Source organism: Canis lupus, chromosome 13 (assembly GCF_048164855.1).
Source record: "Canis lupus baileyi chromosome 13, mCanLup2.hap1, whole genome shotgun sequence".
Lineage (NCBI taxonomy): Eukaryota > Metazoa > Chordata > Mammalia > Carnivora > Canidae > Canis > Canis lupus.
Genome location: NC_132850.1, coordinates 39362951 through 39379764, shown reverse-complemented (window position 1 = coordinate 39379764; position 16814 = coordinate 39362951). Strand labels below are relative to the sequence as shown.

The 16814-nt window shown below is 37.6% G+C and overlaps 1 protein-coding gene across 27 annotated transcripts in view; it reads right to left on the bottom strand.

Moving 5' to 3' along the window:
* The window catches only part of APAF1 (apoptotic peptidase activating factor 1), a 145617-nt gene that overhangs the window by 79196 nt on the left and 49607 nt on the right, over positions 1-16814 (bottom strand). For 23 of the 27 annotated variants that reach the window (XR_012005948.1, XR_012005953.1, XR_012005950.1 and 20 more), the window contains 5 exons: positions 11479-11640; positions 9624-9752; positions 6767-6892; positions 4657-4776; positions 2247-2363 (listed from right to left, as the gene is read on the bottom strand). Coding sequence is in view for 10 of the 27 variants with exons in the window: in XM_072773240.1 (XP_072629341.1) it covers positions 2247-2363; positions 4657-4776; positions 6767-6892; positions 9624-9752; positions 11479-11640 (654 nt within the window). In the remaining 17 variants the exon portion in view is untranslated. Of the gene's footprint in view, positions 1-2241; positions 2364-4289; positions 4399-4656; positions 4777-6766; positions 6893-9623; positions 9753-11478; positions 11641-11996; positions 12136-16814 lie in introns of those variants that run through there. The other 4 variants (XR_012005964.1, XM_072773244.1, XM_072773246.1 and 1 more) reach the window with 4 other exon arrangements.

Genomic DNA, 16814 nt, shown 5'->3' with positions numbered 1-16814 from the left:
CATATATACACGCAAATGCATGCATGCACATACACACCCTAAAATAATACACTCACTGGAATGACCAGAGAGCAGTAGGAACCAGTGGTCCTTCTGAGAACTCAACTACACAATTCATCAAATAAGTGGCAGCCTGGACTCAGCCTCTAAGAAGAAAATGACATTTAAGATGGATGAGAGAGGGACCCCTGGGTGGCTAAACGGTTGAGCGTCTGCCTTTGGCCCAGGGTGTGATCCTGGAGACCTGGGATCAAGTCCCACATCGGGCTTCCTGCATGGAGCCTGCTTCTCCCTCTGCCTATGTCTCTCATGAATAAATAAATAAAATCTTAAAAAAAAAAAAAAAAAGATGGATGAGAGAAAAGAAAGAAAAAAATTCCAGATGAGAGACAAGGCAAGCTCTTTATTAAACAACACATACAAGGAAAGATAGGGGGTGATGAGGGAAGTAAGCAGCAGAAAAGAGAGGAGTAGGCTGGGGAAAGTACACTGAGAAGACTTAAAAGGGCTAACCAAATGCAAAGTTTAAGAAAGTGGTAACAGAACTCAAAAACTAACGACTTATGTCAAAAAGGCTTTCAAGTGAACTCACCAAAAACAAAACAAAACAAGTTCTTTTGCCCAAATTAAATGTACTCAAGGAAGCCTAAGGAAAATACAAATGATGCTAATACAGGACATTATAGAAATTCAAACCTAACCTGTGTGTCTGATAAAAGGCAAACTGTGTGAGTGAGAGGGTTCCCCAATGAGCAGGACAGACAATCTTACAATTGCATAGGGCAAACAAAGGCAGGCTAGCATCATAGTTGAACACCATGACTCAGAGACCCAGGGTTTGAATTCTAGTTCTGCCATTTACTGATTTAATGAAAGTTGTGGAAACTAGGAGTTCAGACATCTGTAAAACAGGAATAACATCACCTACCATCCAGGGCGTTATAGTAATTCCATAAAATAATTTGATAAATACCTAAAAATGGTAGCTGTTATTATTTGATGATTATGCCCAACCACATGAAAATGTCATCTTACAGGTTAAACAGAGTTAAATATTGGTAATTAATAATATTTATATTATTTTATGACTTTGAGGAGGACAGGGATATGGATGAGGCACATGTGTGTTTTCTGAATTATTTCCTTAAACTATCTCTATGGCTTATTTCAAGACATTTAGATAGTAAAAACAAAAAAAGTAGGGCTGGCTTGACAACAAGGTAAAAAGAAGAGAGGAAGCAAAGATCCTTCAAGAATGAATAATAATATACACCAATCTGAGACAGAAGACTGAGGGAAGACTAAGGTTCAGTCATAAATGTCAACGATCCCTTGCTAAAAAAACATCCATAATATACTTTTTTCAGAACAGCACCCATCTTCAAAATAATTTTTCACAATGAAAAGAAACAAAACAAAACCTTAACCCATGCCAAATGGCCAAATATATATACTGACATCACTTTCTAAACGCTCCCTTCTTCGCTCTGTCTATAAACACATAGTCTCCTCTTTGTGGGGCAATACAGACTGGAGAATATTTGTGTATCTAGTTATAAAATAAATCCAAAGTAAAATACATGTGGCTACTGTCACAATTAATAAATTAAGAAATAATTTCAAAAAGTTTGGGTGAGAAAAGGAACCAATGTTCTTTGAAAAACTATTCTACAATTAAAGACAGCGTGCTTTGTGATAAAATCATTTTTATTATACTTTTTTGGCATTTTTAAAGATCTATTTGGTCTTCTTTATTAAGGATTTCAGGTGGTAAAGAGGAATACTTCTAATACTAAAGTAGAACAGAAAGGGTTGGTGAAACAGGTAGGCATTAGGCAACCCTGCACAGACATCCCCAATGAACCTTATCGGAACCAAAATGGAAACAGACACCAAAGGCTGAGTCTCTAAGGAGAGAAAAAAAATGCTCTTTGCACAGATAGCTAAATCTCTGACAGTATTTGATATACTTGGAGAACAGCAAAACAACTAGGTAGACAATGAGAACACAAAGAGACAAAAGGTATGAGAAAAAAAAAAAAAAGGTATGAGAGACAGTAGTAAAGGCAATCTGAAAAATATACCACCAACAGGATTGTAAGATGATTTTTAGGCTAACAGAAGACTAATGATTAATATACTACAGAAAGGTTTCTTTAGTGTAAGTCTACAACACCAGACACATAATTCATTTTAAAAAAATAACTTCCCTGCACAGAAGGACTCTGAAGACTGGAACACAATACCTCAACGGCTCCATCTTCACCTCCAAATGCAATGTACTGAAGATGTGGACTTAGGCAACAGCAACTAACCTGAGCTTCAATCAGATAATCAATCTGACCTGTTTTTCCATTAATGAGCTAATGAAAAATAAGGCACAATCAGTTATGAGGCTGTAAGAGCAGTTTCTGTTTTTTAGAATAAAGACTTCAATTGAAAAAATAAAATGAAACACAGAAAATAACCAACAAGAGCTCCCAGGGGAACAATGAAGCCCTATCCTAGTCTCAGCAGCTGCATTTAGCACTTCACACCTTCATTTCATTTCACTTTTGTGGTTCAAATACATTTTCATAAAATAAAATGAGCTTTAAAGGTTTAAAAAGCAGCTGCTGTGCCCACCACCTGAGACACATCTGTCTGATTTATAATCCCACAGCTAGCTCTGCACCCTGTTTTCCATTTCTTCACAAAGCCCATTTTAATAGGGCTATCGTTTGTTAAAGTATACTTTTCGGATATTTTTCAAGGGGGCTTGTGAAATGGGACTGAGGATACATAAAAGCCATATTCAAATAAAAATGGGTTTTATATCCTCTAAATTGCACACAAAACAATATAAATTAAGATTCTTTACCTTTTTGAGAGGAGGAGAAAGGAGCTTTGGAGAACCCATAAGCATAATCTGGGTGGCTAGACTTGCCTAATTTCATAATATGTACCAATGCCAATGATTATTATTTTAAGTCTCATTAATAAAGTTCTCATTATTCGACTAAAATATGTGACGGGGGGGGGGGGGATCCCTGGGTGGCTCAGCAGTTTGGCGCCTGCCTTTGGCCCAGAGCGTTATCCTGGAGTCCCAGGATCGAGTCCCATGTTGAGCTCCCTGCATGGAGCCTGCTTCTCCCTCTGCCTGTGTCTCTGCCACTCTCTCTCTCTTTCATGAATAAATAAATAAAAATCTTTTTTTTTTTAAATAATAAATAAAAATCTTAAAAAAAAAAAATGTGACCAGGGAAACTACTTCTCAAGCTTGAATCAACTGTCAGCTATCTCTATTACATTCTAAAAGTCTTAAATCATTTTTCAACATGAAATAAGCAGTCATTTGTTTCAGGTACAAAGATTACAGGGGATCGATCAAGGTAGCCTTTATTTTACAACATCTTATCCAGCAGATTCTGATCTATTAGGTATTCAAAATGAGACTGAATTGCTAAAAGCTGAATTTATCTTCATTCTCTCAATTATTATGAATTATATGAATTATTCTTCATTCTCTCATTGTCCATATTTTCCTAAGTAGTGACTAAAAACGTTTTGTTCATTTAAGTGGAACTTTTTTTTGTCAGTTTAACTATCCCCTAAACTCTCCCACAATCACTGACACAGAATAAAATACTTTTATAGTGAGATGACTTCTTTTTGAAGTCTCACAGTTATGACAACTATTTTAATAAAGGTAATACAAGCTTAAGGACACTAAACTTGACAAGAATATTGCCATGAAAAATATCCCAAGCCTGCTAAAAATCAGTTAACAAGACATGCACACTCAATTCCACACTCCCAAATCATCCCAGAAATACAGAGCATTAGGAGCTCCACCCTCAACATATTAAGGATGATAATAAAACTTGTAAAATGTGGGGATCCCTGCATGGAGTCTGCTTCTCCCTCTGCCTGTATCTCTGCCTCTCTCTCTATCTCTCATGAATAAATAATAAATAAATAAATAAATAATAAATAAATAAATAAATAAATAAATAAATAAATAAATAAATAAATAAATAAAATGAAACTTGTAAAATGTAGACCACGGGGTATCTCACACCTTGACTCTGACCCCGACAGTAGACAGGGAGAAATTACCACACATCACAGACCGTTTACTCCCACATATCTGTCTCCAGAATTTAGATTCCACCTTCACTCTCTCTATATCCAGCTCTGATTTCTGAAGATAAAAAGGACCTTATAGGTGAAGAAAATGAGGCTCGGAGAAGTGTACAATTTACTCAACCATCACACAAAACCAGCTGGCAATAAAGCCTATGCTGTACCTGTATCTCCAGAGTGAACAGTCACCGTTCTTCCTACTACATCAAATGGAGCTTTACAGCTTTAGAGCTTGTTAAACTCCATCCGACCCTCGGTCTGTCTCAAGTTCTCCTGGATTCCATGCAAATCAAGGAATGTGATCCAACAGGAAAGAAATGAAGTGCGACAAAGTATCACTTTTTTTCATTCTAAATACAAGCATATTTAGGCCTCAGCTCAAGACCCACATATTTATTCAACTAATACCTACCCAGCACCTGTTAGATACTACACAATTATGCCTAATCCCAAGTCCAAAACCAAACAAGGAAAATGTAAATTGAGTTCAATCAAAACAGTTTTTCCAATTGTTTTCTGAAAAATACTCACCTGCAGACGTTTTATATTGTCAACTGCAAGAACCATCACTTCATTTTCTTGAAACACAACATCTATTTCTTGCTTTAACACTATAGCAGAGTTCTTACATACTTTTTTGGTCTCCCAGAGCTAATTAAGAGATTAAAAAAACAAAAATAAGATAACCATATCCTAAAATATGTAAAAAGGCGGCTTAGATTCTTAAAGCAACATACAAACCACGCTTCACACTCAAAATACCTATGATATTACAAAATTCTCAATTATTAGATTATAATTCAACAAATATTTGTTAATTACATGCTATAATGGGTAGTAGTATTAAGAATAATGGGTGCTAGAGCCAAAATGCCCAAGTATGAACTCCTGTTCCACCTAAAGCTGCAACTTTGGGCAGGTTACTTAACGCATTGCTAATCAAAGTAAGAACTCCTGCTGGTCCTCAAACTGTCTGATACTAAGATAAGGTGCCTGCACCAGGATGTAAATCAACTATATCACTAACACACTGTTAGCAGTATGCTTAGTGATATGATTAATCTCTTCTTAACAAGGGCATCACAGTGACTTGGTGGGTTTAATAAGTATCTGTCTTCAGCTCAGGTCATAATCCCAGGGTCCTGGGACTGAGCCCCACGTTGGGCTCCCTGGTCAGTGGGGACCCTTGCCTCTCCCTCTCTCTCTGCCTCTCTCCTTGCTTGTGCTCTCTCTGCCAAATGAATAAAATCTTTTTTAAAAAAGATCTTTTTTTTAACAAGACTTCTTGATGAAGAAAGCGGGGAGCTGATTTACATTCTGGTTCAAGTTTATTGAGACTGGCACTTAAAGCAGAACTGACTTAACCTTTCTGGAACTATTTCCTCAGCTGCAAAAAGGACTGCTGTGAGAATTAGCAAACATAAGTATAGTACTTCACACAATGTCTAGCATACAGTAAATAGTAAAAAAAAAAAAAAAAAAAAAACAAACCTTCAGCTACAACATGTATAAAACACTATATTAGATGCTGCAGGGGTAAACCAGGGTCCCTGGCCTCAAAGACCTTACAGTTGGAAGATGTGTGAACAAGCTGGGGGAGCAGTGGAATACAGAAGGTGAGAAGTAGAGCAAATCTATACTTATAGCAGAATTTGGTAAGTACCATAAGAAAAGGACATAGAATTATATGACATTAAGGAGAGAGACATTCCCCCAAAAGGAATACTAGGAAGGGCTTTGCAGGCTTGGAAAAACTTGTAGGATTGTTAAGATTTCAACAAGGAAAGAGACAGGGAAATGGGGTATTCCAAACATAAGAAACAACATAAGCAAAAGAAACAGGGAACTACAGGGTATTGAGAAAATGTGAGCAGTCTAGTCTAGGTTACCTGTAGGAATAAACCAAAAGAAAGACTGGAGCAGAATGAGGCCATACTGTGGAGAAGTTCAGTGTAGACTTAGGAGTACCTACTTCCTTTTAGTAGCCAAGAAAGCCACTATCTGTTTTTGAGCAAAAATGACATGACTGTGTTGTACATGAAGAAAGTATCTTGGAAGCAGCATACAGAAAACCAAGAAAGAAAAGACTGTGCCAAAGACTAATACATTAAGAGAGGCAACATGCTGGGGCGCCTGAGTGGCTCAATCAGTACACAGTGTGTGTCTCTGGATCTCGGTTGTTGAGGTCAAGCCCCATGTTGGGCACAGATATTACTTAAAAATAACAAAATCTTTAAAGAGAGAGAAAGAGAGAGAGAGAGAGAGAGAGAGAGAGACAACATGTAATGAACACCTGAACTTTAAATGAAAAAGCAGAAATAAGGGTTCCTGGGTGGCTCAGTTGGTTAAGCATCTAACTCTTGATTTTGGCTCAGGTCATGATCTTAGGGGTGTGAGATAAAGCCCTACATCGGGCTTGCACTGCATGTAGAGGCTGCTTAAGATTCTCTCTCTTCCTCTCCCTCTGCCCTTCTCCGTCCCACCTCTCTCTCTCCCTTTAAAAAAAAAAAAAAAGTGAAAAAAAAAAAGTGGAAATAAATGACAGAAACTGGAAAGGCAGAATCCATTAGAATTGGCAAGTAATTGGACGTGGAAATTTAAGGTGAAGGAAAGTAAAAAATTAAGTCTCAGTATTTCTCACCCTGATTGTCTGGTCATCAGAAGATGTCAAAAATGATGATCCATCGGGAGAAAACATCACACAATGAACCCAACTTAAATGTCCTCTGCAATCAGCCACTTTTAAACAGGAGTCCATGTTCCACAACTACAAAATAAACATAGCACATAGGAAATCACATTCATAAGCATTTTGAACATATCAAGAATACTGAAAATAGAAAAAGTAAACCAGTAATTTCACTTCTATGAATATAGCCCCAAAACAAACTAGCAAAATTACAGAATGCCTTGTGCAAGATTATTCATTGCATCTTACTTTTAATAGCAAAAAACTGCAAACAACCCAAATGACCATCAATAAGGAACTGAATAAACTACATAATGGAATATTATTTAACTATAAAAACACCCAGTGACTAAGTCAGTGGGACAGATTCCTTACAGAAAATAAGCAAAGAGTATATCATATATATTTCTACAGAAAAATATACATATATTACACTATACACACACATCTGGATACATCCACAATATATAAGAGATGAAAAATAAATGTAAATATAAACAGATACAGATATGGAGATTTTATTTATTTATTTAAAATGCATACAGAGAGCACCTGAGTGGCTCAGTCAGTTAAGCCTCTGCCTTCGGCTCAGGTCATGATCCCAGGTTCCTGGGATAGAGCCCCACATCGTCCCTACCCTGGGCTCCTTGCTCAGAAGAGAGCCTGCTTCTCCCTCCCTCTCTCTGTTTCTCCCTCTCTTGCTGCCTGCCACTCTCCCTCTGTCAAATAAATAAAATCTTAATTAATAAATAAAATGCACACAGATATCTGCTTATATGTACAAAAAAATGTTGGAATGTTAAAATAAAAACAAAATGTTATCTACTTGAGGAAGTAGAAAAAGACTGGACAGAAGGGTGAGGGATGAAAGCAAGACTTCTCTGAATATAACATTATAAAGCTTTGATTTGGCATCATGCAAACATTTTATCTTTTTTAATCATCAAAAAAATAGACTATTTTCCACTGTCATCTAATCCTCATTTCAACTAATAGCAAAACCCTACAATAAATGAATATGCTAACTGTACATATACACATTTCTGTTACTCATGCATATTACAAATTGTCAGTGTCTGCCACCCTGACTGTACTTCGTCCTGAGTTCTGCTGTAAATTACTCAAATATATTCCAGTCTAATGAAGTACCGTATGTGCCTGAGTTCCTCTCATTACACTCTGAATGACAGACCTACTTTATGCTTTCAGAACAAGCATGGACAAAACAAGTACTTCATCACATGCCCAGTGGTTTTCAATCAGTGAGTTCTATGGTTATAAATTAATTTTATAAAATTTTCTTTGCCTAATCACTAGAGTCCAAGCTCCTGTGGACATACAGAGCTAAAGGCCAAAAGTGAAAGTAGTTCCAGAACTAAAAACTCTCTCTTGAAAATACTTCCCTTTTTCCTTCTTGTTCTCTCCCATCATTTATCAGAGCCCCCCGCCAAACCAAGTCCTTACTGTTAAAAAAAAAAAGGCAATATTTCCTGGAGCTTTCTAATAGCAGAGAGTAGAGATTTAGAAGTGACAGGAAAGGCTGAAAAAGGAGTTGCTCCACCATTCTTCCTAAAAAATCCTGACAAAAACCCAGAGAGAGGAAATCTCTAACCATATCTACTCTGAGGATCTAAGGTAAGGTACAAGATCTCCTAGCATATTTGAATCTTTCAATTCAAGGACTTTGCTAAAAAGAACACTGCCCACAGCACCCTACTTCTTCCCACCACTTCAAACAGGGCTGGAGCTTGTTCACACTCACTGCCTATGCTTCCAATGGGTAATTCTTGGCAGGAACGTTCTTTAGTGTTAGTTGCACTGTATTTGCTTCTGTACTTGGAATTAAGTAGAGTTTACAGAATACATCCACTCTCTCATCTTATGTGTATTTCCATGCTGAAGGGCTACAGCTCAGAAATTCTTACCCCAACAGCTTTGCAGTAAGGGACAAGTCTGTCAAGCTCACTAAAAATTGCTGAAATAAGCACAGAACATGAAAGTCTTGCAGTAGTCAAGTTTCCTTGGAGGATAGACTGTGAACCAAGTAGATTTCTCTATTTTCCAGATAAAGGCCCATACCCACCTTCTTGGACTGTCATCACAAGGATCTTCAAATTACCTTATGGTAAGACCCACTCAAGGAGTAAGTAGTAACAAAGCTTGGAAAAACTAATCCATCTTGGAGAAAAAAATACCAGAAATTCACTGCTTTTTAAAAGAAATATGGCCATTCACAGACCATTTCATTCTTGAAATTCTTCCAGGATCAATTAGGTATGGACTCTGAATATAAAATCTATCGGGTAAGTACAAAATTATAAATATAGGTAATTTATAAGAGTCATTTTATTCATTATTGCTTACCAATGAACATCCTAAGTTAACCAATTCTAAACTCAACTTTCATCTTATTCTTCTCAATGATCTAAGAAATCTGAACTGGACTCATCTCTTATTTCTTTTACAGAAGAGTCTATGCCTATATTGTTTAAGAGATGCCATTGTTTCTGCCCAGGAAACCAGTGGTCATTCCACTGTGTCCCCAGACCTTGGCACATGCTAGCCATTCAATAAATATTTGGTGACACTGTCATTCCCTGTCATACTGTTAAATCAAATCTTTGATCACTGCTAAAATAAGAAAGCTGGCTATACAGTTTAATATCCTAAAGCTATAGGTCATTATGCTGTGAAGAAAATGCTCTACTACTTCTCAAACATCCTCAGTAGTTAATGGTTTAAGGAGCCCATTCTTTGGCATCTTTGTACTTCTGGAGACCTAACTTCAAAGAGTAAGTAAACCACTCACCTCCACACAGCACTGGGACAAAGCCACTACTGCCAAATGATTTTGGGGGGAGAAGTCACAGTACTGGATGGTGCTGTGATGGCCTGTATGGATTTCTGCCAATAAGCCACCAGTATGAATGTCAAATAGCTGTCAATATAAAATAGGTGAAAGTAAAATACTTTAAAAAATATGGTATAAAAAAAATATGGTATACTCAAACTGAATCTAAATTTTTAAGTCCTTAAAAAAAATTTAAATAAATAAATAAATAAATTTTTAAGCCCTGAAAAGATACAATTACTGATAACTGGCATAATTATTGACAGTCATAAATAAAATACAAATCAGTATAAGCATACTTTTAAAATACTGCTCATCTTGAAACATGTTTCTTTTAAAGAAAAATTTATCACAGATGATGTTTCAAGCTGGCCTAGGGAGAACTAAAACTTTTGTGACTAAATGAATAGCCTAGCCAAATTAACATACAGAGAAGTTCTCCTGAATGCTTGTTTATTCATAAGAGGAAAATGGATATTCATAAATGAAGATGATCGAAATAATATAGAGCAGAGGCTTGCTAACATGAAATTAGCTCAACTAAAAGAAAAGTTAGCTCAACTATTTATATTTCTCTTCGAGGATATCAAAATACTCCATTACAATCATTTCCCCATTTTTGAACAAAAAAAGCTATTTTTGAATAATGCAAACAAACTTTTAAAAATTTTTTTTCTATGATAGTCACACAGAGAGAGAGAGAGGCAGAGACATAGGCAGAGGGAGAAGCAGGCTCCATGCACCGGGAGCCCAATGTGGGATTCGATCCTGGGTCTCCAGGATCGCGCCCTGGGCCAAAGGCAGGCGCCAAACCCCTGCGCCACCCAGGGATCCCTAAAAGATTTTTAAATGTTGGATATACTCTTCTGAAGTTTTTGCCAAATGACAAAAATATTTATACCAATACAGCGTTGTGATTTAAGACCAAGGCATGGGCTTCCAGTGGAAGCCATGAGTATGTTTTGTGAACACAGAGCCCTTCAAGCATGCACAGATGGTAAGCAGTGCAGCATCAGGAGCTGACAGCAAAAGACAGGAAACCATACTTAAAATGCTTCCCAGGACAGGTCATACTAAAAACTAATGGAGGAGAGCCACAGAGGAAATTTAAGAAGTATAGAATAGGCAGCTGTCTTCATTATTGGGTAGTAAAAAGTAAAAACCTAACAATTAGAACAGCCTAACAGAAAAGCACTTTGAAAATCACCTAAACCGGGATCCTTGGGTGGCGCAGCTGTTTGGCGCCTGCCTTTGGCCCAGGGCGCGATCCTGGAGACCCGGGATCGAATCCCACGTCAGGCTCCCGGTGCATGGAGCCTGCTTCTCCCTCTGCCTGTGTCTCTGCCTCTCTCTCTCTCTCTCTCTGTGACTATCATAAATAAATTTAAAAAAAAAAAAAAAAAAATCACCTAAACCAATAACCAATGTACTCAAAAATTTTTTTAAAAATGATGCAGAAAGTATTCCATGTTTTAAATAAATTTGAGAAACACTGGATTAACCAATATAAATTACTTCTGTATTACTGAACTTCTGGAGGCCTTAAGTATGTTATCATACACGGAGTAACTCTAATGAGGGAAAACAACACATGATATTTCCCAATCTGTGTGACCATGGAGGACTCTCCTCACAAAGCCTACCAACATCCCCTGGAGCACAGTTTTGAGAACTATGAAGTTAGAGAGCCTCCCCAAAATCATACAGCTATCCTTTCTTTATATCAATAAAGTATACAACGCAAAAATCAATTTGACATTTTCATCTTCTTTAAATCAGGCTAATTTTGGCTTGTTAAAATAATGATACTTACAAAGATTTTATTTTTTGCTGCCACCATTATCCTAGTGCCATCAGCAGACCATGAACAACATTTCACTATCACTTCCATATCCTCTTGAGGCTCCTCTGAATTTAGGAAGAACTGCTTCACATTAATGCTTTTCCTCTCATTTGCTGATTTTACATCCCAAAGCTTCAGATTGCAAAGATTAAAAAAAATGTTTAAATTTGTTTTAATCTCAAATCACACCTCTAGAATTCCACCTGGATTAAATGTCATGCAAATATTCACTTTTTCTCATGAAATACTTTCACTTATGCATGACTTTTTATAAAACTTTTAAATTAAGTACTCCAGCTTATTTCACCACCTTTCCAAAAAGAAAAAAAACAAAAACAAACACAAAACTAGAAGCACTGCCAGAAGTGCAAAATGCAGAATATAAAACTAAGTAAAATACTAAAAACTCCTTGCATGGTGTGAAGGAAGCTAAAGATTAGGTGTTGACAGTAAGGATGAGAGTAGAAAAAAAGTGAGAGGAGACTCACAACTTGTCACTGCTGCCCTCTGCTGTGCCAGGCATGAAGTTTGCCTCCATCGACTGTATGCACAGCCTGGACACCACACAAGGCCCAGTCTATGGCATGTTAAAAACATAGCAAAGCATCCAGAGACATAAGGAAGTCCCTGAAAACAGAAAACAAAGAATATGCTGGAAAGAAGCAAAGCACCTTGTGTGTATGGTGGGGGCAAACAGAGCTCTAAAACAACTGAATCCGGGATCCCTGGGTGGCGCAGCGGTTTGGCGCCTGCCTTTGGCCCAGGGCGCGATCCTGGAGACCCAGGATCGAATCCCACATCAGGCTCCCGGTGCATGGAGCCTGCTTCTCCCTCTGCCTGTGTCTCTGCCTCTCTCTCTCTCTCTCTCTCTGTGACTATCATAAATAAATAAAAATTAAAAAAATAAAAATAAAAAAAATAAAACAACTGAATCCTGAGGAATGTGATTCAAAAGACTCTAAACTCACTCACTAGCAGAGCCACCTGAACAGCACAAAGAAAAAGTCCTTCAAGAAGACTTCAGTCCCCTAGGCCTTAAGCAGCATCCCAGCTTCATAGAGTGATAATGGCTGCCATGCTCAGACCAAGGGTTGGCCAAGGACAAGGACAAAAAATAATAAATAAATAAGCTGTTTCCTAGGCTTTACCTCCGTTTCCAAAGAACAGCTCCAAGATAAAACCAGATTTATCTGACCAGGCACATTTTTAAATCTCTCTCAAGTCCACAGACATATTATATACACCCAATACCAAAACTCTTCCCCTTGCAACAAATATGGATAAACTGGATAAAGCAAGAGACATCAGATACTAAAACAGCCTTTCTTGATACTTAGAGAGGGGGGAAAAAAAAAAAACCTACATATAAATGCCAGAAGCTTTAGTCACATCAACTAGAATATATGAGAAATCACACCATTTCACTCTTAATATGAAAAACAAAGCAACTACCGCCTGGATTTAAGAAAGAAAGACAAAAAAACTAACACAGCCCAATTTCATTAAATCTGTCTAAACTATATTCTGCATCTGGACCTGACTTCAGCTTCTACCCAAGTGTGATGAAATTTCACATATCAGGGGACCAAGAAAATACCAGCATTTGATTTTCAGCAAGTCACCAAACTATATCAAGGGCCCATGTGCACACTGGCCCTTGAGTTTTAAATGGCAAACTTACATTTTAAATGTTTTAAATGTTGATGAAATGGTTCATCAACAGGCCTGAAAAACACATGCTGATCAACATACCCTGTAAAATGCTTAGACGATTACAGAGCCATTTGGGGCAGGAAACAGCTTTACAGTTTTTCATCCTCTCAGAAGGCAAAAGCTTTAGAAGACTTTGACCTTGAAATGCTGTTATCCAACATCATTTTGCAGGACCTCTGCTTACTACATGTCTATCAGCATGAGCCGACTAACGATACTGGCTTAACAGCACTGTGGGAAAGCTGCCAGAAACACGGTAGTTCTCACCAAGAGTGCAATAATGTCTCTCCCCCACTGCTAGTGCTCTGTACTCTACAATCACATTTTGATACTCACACATGAAGTCAAAATCCTGTCCCTGAAGACTTTTAACACTGTTTTCTTTTGAGTTTGGACAAGTCTTAATTTGATTTGAAGGGACACAGCAAAGGCTTATCATCTTGAACACATTAACCACTATGCTAGTCACTTTGAGATTATATAAATAAATCAGGTATACATACCTCTCCCAAGGACTTTACAGGTCAATAAAGGAGGTAAGACAAGCCTTTAAGTGACTCTCAGACAACGTACCTCAGATGTGTCATTTGAGAGGAAAAGATACAGCAGAGTGGGCATGTTAGACCCAAGTTTTGGACTTGAGGGAAGAGTTTTTGCAGAGGTGGACACCACTGTCTCCTCCTGAAGATTAGCCTACTGTAGACCAATTTAGGATGGACAGAATTTTGACACTAAAAAGACAAGAGGAATACTCTACGGCCTAGATTCTAGGCTAAAGGGTCAGAATAAGCTTAAGTACAAAATGGGAAAGCAAAGACAATGAAAAGAGAAAACAGGCTGCAGTTTGGGTACAGCACCAGGTGCCTGGACACAGTCCTCACCTATTCTCAGGGCCCCCTTTTACCATTTCCATAACTCGTCAATTCCCTTATCTCTCTCTCCAACTGGAATCTGAACAACTTCAGGCCAGGAACTAATTGTTTGATGTTTTGTTTTTAGTATTTAAAACCCAAATGCCAGTATCTGGCACATAGTAGGTATTCAATAGATAATCAAAAAAATACATTTTAAGTGAACAGATAGATTCTTCTTGTGTTTCAAGCACAGGTGAGTAGAAACAATAGTGTTACTGAAGGAAATAGGGTTCAGGTTAAAGATGCAGATGGAACACATACATTCATCTTCATGTCTTCCCAAAATCCACATAAAACAATGGTAAGGAAAATTTTTCTCCATAGGCATAGTTCACAAGACAAACAAGAAAGGAAGAAGAGTTAACAACCACAAAATGTAAAGGATAAAAAGCAGAAAGACAAGTGATAAGGAGGCTCCTAAAAACTGAATCCTGAGCACACCATGGGGAAAGCCAAGAAGCAGCCCAATTCATAACATAAAACTCCTAAAAAGCTAAGGAAGTGTTGCACCAGGTACCTTCTGATAAAGGTGGAGTATCACTACAAATCCCTTGAAATCCCCTCCACAACTATGCAATCCAGGTTGCTATATCTCTACTCTAGCTGAAGAGTAGAGGGTTTTTCTACACCCTGCACAATTAAGAGCAGGGTCACCATTTTGAAAATAGAGAAATTAAGAGAAAGTCTATATCCCAAATGTTGAGATCTCTACTTAAACATCTCAGAACCTGCCAACCAGACTTATACCCTACAAGCAGGAGACTGAAGATTCTTCTCTGAATATCCAAAAGATCAAGACAAAAGATCTAAAGAATATGACATTAGGAGTTTGCCATCAAAAATGGAAGGCAGATTACCCTACAGGGAAACTCACAAAAAGCAAGCTTACAATTCCTTACCAGCCTTTTAGCGCTGCATTCTTAAATATGAGCAGGATATATATCTACTACATATACAGATCTTCTTCAACTTACCTCCCAATAAACCTATCATAAGTTGAAAATGCATTTAATACAGCTCATCTACCTTAAGCGTGCTCAGAACACTAATATTAGCCTACGACCCGGCAAGATCATCTAAGAAAGCCTATTTTATAATAAAATGTTGAATATCTCATATAATTTATTAAATACTGTACAAAAGCAAATAACAGGGTAGTGCTACAGACAGGTTCTAAGTGTATCGGTTGTTCACTCTCATGACTGCATGGGAGACTAGGAGCTACAGCTCATTGCCACTGCTCAGCATCACAAGTGAGGATCATACTGCATATCACTATCCAGGGGAAAGATTAAAATTCAAAATTTGAAGTACAGTTTCTACTGCATGTGTATCACTTTTGCACCATTATGAAGTTGAAAAACCTTAAACCATCGTAAGTCAGAAACCATCTGTAGATATACACAAGGTCAGATAGCTAAGTTATATTTCTAAAAGACAGCAGAAACCAAAACCAACACAGAAAACATTGACTATACAGGAATATGAATTAAAAAAAAAAAACTATTAACGCCCACAAAAAGATAACTGCATCCATGAAACAAAAATAGGATAAAATGAAAAAGGAACAGAATTCTTCTGGATCAGAAGACTGGGTACTTAAAAATATGACAACAGAAATTAAAAATCCAACGAAGGATTAGAAAGTAAAGCTAGAAAATAAAGCTAAAGAAATCTTCCAGAAAGGAGGGCAAATGGACAAAGAGAAATAGAGAAAAATAATAACCAAAAAACCAAACAGGAATTCTAGAAAAAAAAGGAGAGAAGAGGGCAGGCCGGGTGGCTCAGCGGTTTAGCACCACCTTCAGCCCAGGGCCTGATCCTGGAGACCCAGGATCAAGTCCCATGTCGGGCTCCCTGCATGGAGCCTGCTTCTCCCTCTGCCTGTGTTTCTGCCTCTCTCTCTTTCTCTCTCTCTCTCAAGAATGAATAAAACCTTAAAAAAAAAAAAAGAAAAAGGAGAGAAGAATAAATTAAATAATTAAAGAAAGCCTAGGGACGCATGGGTGGTTCAGCTTTGGCTCAGATCATGATCCTGGAATCTGGGATCAAGTCCCGCCATCAGGCTCCCCACGGGCAGCCTGCTTCTCCCTCTGCCTATGTGCCTGCTTTTCTATGTCTCTGATGAATAAATAAATATATCTTTTTTAAAAAATTAAAGTAAGCCTAAAGAACTGAAGTATTTGAATTTCCAAATTGAAAGAAGCCACCGAGGGACGCCTGGGTGGCTCAGTGGTTGAATGTCTGCCTTTGGCTCAGGGCATGATCCTGGGATCCGGGATCAAGTCCCACATTGGGCTCCCTGCATGGAGCCTGTATCTCCTTCCGCCTGTGTCTCTGACACTCTCTCTCTCTCTCATGGAGAAATAAATAAAATCTTAAAAAAAAAAAAAAAAAGAAAGAAAGAAGCCACTGAATGCCAAAGCACAAGAAATGAAGACAAACCCACACCAGGACACTTAAGAAATTTAAAAAAAAATTTTTTTTCTGAAGATAAAGATCTTAAAAGTTTCAAGACAAAAAAATAGATTATATATAAATCAGAATGGCCTCAAACTTTTCAAGACAAACTTTAGAAGAGAGAAGACAAGGGCATAATGTCTCCAAAATTCTCAGGAAAAATTAGTTACAACTCAGAATTCTCTATGTAGTCAAAAATAGCAAGTATAAAGACACAGT